Source organism: Limulus polyphemus, unplaced genomic scaffold (assembly GCF_000517525.1).
Source record: "Limulus polyphemus unplaced genomic scaffold, Limulus_polyphemus-2.1.2 Scaffold574, whole genome shotgun sequence".
Classification (NCBI taxonomy): Eukaryota; Metazoa; Arthropoda; class Merostomata; order Xiphosura; family Limulidae; genus Limulus; species Limulus polyphemus.
The window spans coordinates 409,522-412,703 of NW_013666184.1; the positions used below are offsets into that span (position 1 = coordinate 409,522).

Sequence of the window (3,182 nt, forward strand, 5' to 3'; positions counted from 1 at the left end):
AGCCCTCGGACCAAGAACACAGGAATACGAAAAAACTCACAAAACCGATTTCGTTTTGATAGTAATATTTCTAGTAAAATGAATATCTATCTTTCTATATGAATATCCTAGAGATGGATGTAACACTTACTAATTAATTAATGAGCTCTTTCCGAAATGGAGGCATGTCACTGATATCCTGTGATATATTTTTTTCTTTTTTCATTACCGTGTGGCTTTAGCTACTGTAAAAAAATAATTTGTTTAGTATGTGTTCAATATTTTATGGCAAAGCTACTAAGGCTATCTGACGCCACACTAATATCGAACTACTGACCAGAAAAAAAGTCAATATCACCCTATCACTCATCAATCACGCTAAAGAATTGACTCTTTCTCACTCTTATAACACATATCTTAAAGTGTGGAGAATACTCTGTTGTGTCGCACATGCTCCTATGTGCAAAGCTCTATCACAGGGCTATCTCGCACCCCTTATGTAATCAATATATTTTAATGTTAGTATTGGTTAAGAATGCGTTACAATTTTTTTTTCCATTATATTTGTATTATTACGATTTTCTAACTGAATTACCTTGTAAAAAGTTGGTTTGTTAAAACTTAAAGATGGTATATTTTGTAAAAAGAAAACTAAATGTTTAAACAGGTTCTTTTCATTTTACTGTCAGTAATTCAGAACTGCTATATTGTATTTCCATAATGATTTTTTTTGGCTAAACCTTGTTGCCTCAAGGGCTCAAAATCACTATTAATCATCCTCCTTTCCCTGGAAAACACTATTCACATAACAATAAGTAACTTTAACAGCCCTTGTGTAACCTTGGGCGAATGTCCGAAACAAGCAAACGTAATTTAGGGCGTTTCTTGAAGGGAGTAACAAAGTCTAAACTTGACTATTTTTTGGATGTGTAAAAGGGGGTCGTAAGCCCTGGACCTTAACATAACAATAAGTAACTTTAACAGCCCTTGTGTAACCTTGGGCGGATGTCCAAAACAAGCAAACGTAATTTAGGGCGTTTCTTGAAGGGAGTAACAAAGTCTAAACTTGACTATTTTTTGGCTGTGTAAAAGGGGGTGGTAAGCCCTGGACCTTCCGTGTAACCGCTTTGTTAAAATGACTTTCTGTTCTAGCGGTGTAAAATGCGAAAGCTTACTTTATCGTAATGATAATGGAGTCAGTTTTTATTATCTCTTAATTACAAAACACACATGTTACTAATATACACTTTAGAAACCAAGAACGTAATTTTAGAAAATTAGCATTACAACTATTGCTATAAGATGACGAAGGTAATTGAAAGGCTATTTAAACTAATAGAAACGCATCAGATCAAAGACTTAATTTATTAAATGTTTAGCTACAAATACTTTTACCACGAATAACATTTGTACATGAAGATATTGTACATAAACAAAAACTGACTTTGTGCAATTGTATTAGTTTTGGTATTTTACTACATTGTTATTACTTGTTTAACTAAAGTTCCACAATACTATAATACAGTTTTCCATATATTTTACTATTATTTGTATAATCGACAAATCAGTCACGAGATTATGGTTAGATTGTATTTGATATAAGTTCGTTTTTAATATTATTAACCTCCCATTACCCCCCCCCCCCCAGTGACACAGCGGTATGTCTGCGGAGTTACAACGCTAGAAACCGGGGTTTGATACCCGAGGTGGGCAGAGCACAGATAGCCCATTGTGTAGCTTTCTGCATAACTTAAAAAACAAACAAACCTCCCATTATGACAGCCATTCGTGAAAGAAATCCCACTATGCCTTGCTTTTGTGGCAGTACAGCAGCTATTAGCATGTACAGCAATCAGGACACTGCCTAATGGTTTACAATCATGATGAAATCAATGAAAATAGAAAGTAATTATTTATTTACCTGTCTTTTCTGTTTTTCACATAGAAAACAAAGATCAAGAGAAACGTCATAGCCGAAATCATGTAAAATTTATTTCAAATTGTAGGCTTAACACTTTTATGGGTTCCATCCCCCCCCCCCTTCAACAACAACAATTCATATTCGCTAGATTTAAAAAAAAACGTACAGGATTAAGTTATTGAGGTACAATATAACTCGAATAGAATTTATAGGGTAGAATTACACAGTTTAACAAGCTTATAAAACTGTCTTGTATAGATGCAGATATACGAGTTGTGATTGTTGCATTTTAGGTGATCAGATTCTATAGAGCATCCAAAAATGGCAAATATTTGTATATTGATCATATATGGGCACTGGAAATAAAGGGGCTAACTTAGATTTTTATATTTTGATCTAGCTGGATTTTCTGTGTTGTAAAGAGAACTTGTGTTAAATGCTCTTACAAAATTGAAGAAATCACGAGAAAAAAAAACTAACCTTCAGCGAAAGGACTGACAAAAACAATTTTGTAAAATGAAAATACGAAAAGATTATTTTCTTTGATATAATTCAAATACTGAAATATCGATAGCTAATAATATGTTAAGAGTGAATGATAAAAAAAATGTACTGTTTCTCACCATGAGAGAGAAAAAATGTATTACATATTTCTGAAGTCAGTAGTCTAATTTGACCAAAAAATTTAGCAGTTAGTTTCTCATCTGTTATCCTGTTCTGAAAAACTACTGGTGTTAAAACAAAGGTTATATATATATTACGAAATTGGAGTGGAACATGCCATTTTACTTATATATTTTTTACTTCCAGGTTATAATCCAGATCACATGGAGGATCATTCATTATGGTTTATTGTATCAGACATTTGCACGTGAAAAAAAACAGAAATGGCAGCCATTCGTGAAAGAAATCCCATTATGCCTTGCTTTTGTGGCAGTACAGCAACTATTAGCATGTACAGCAATCAAGACACTGGTTAGTGCTTTACAATCATGATGAAATCAATGAAAATAGAAAGTAATTATGTATTTATCTGTCTTTTACTGTTTGTCTATCTTCAATTATTATGTTTATTTTTGCATTTGCTTTATTTTATTCTTCAGTCATTTGACATGATTAGGCGTACAGTGCATACAATGTCAAAAAAGTTAAAAATATGTGTCTATTATATTGTTACGTCTGTGTTCGTTAGTTAATTTTCCGTAAAAAATCTTTCCGAAGAAACTTTAGCTATACAAGTCCTTTCTTAAATAAAACTGGTTTATTCTTTCTGAATACAACT

The 3,182-nt window shown here is 32.5% G+C and overlaps 1 protein-coding gene across 1 annotated transcript in view; it reads left to right on the top strand.

Annotated features, from left to right (window-relative positions):
- LOC106459203 overlaps positions 1-3,182 on the top strand; it is a 148,389-nt gene that overhangs the window by 42,008 nt on the left and 103,199 nt on the right. Inside the window, exon 2 of the mRNA XM_013918804.2 lies at positions 2,711-2,875. Within this exon, the coding sequence (XP_013774258.1) occupies positions 2,788-2,875 (88 nt within the window). The 5' untranslated portion in view covers positions 2,711-2,787. The remainder of the gene's footprint in view (positions 1-2,710; positions 2,876-3,182) is intronic.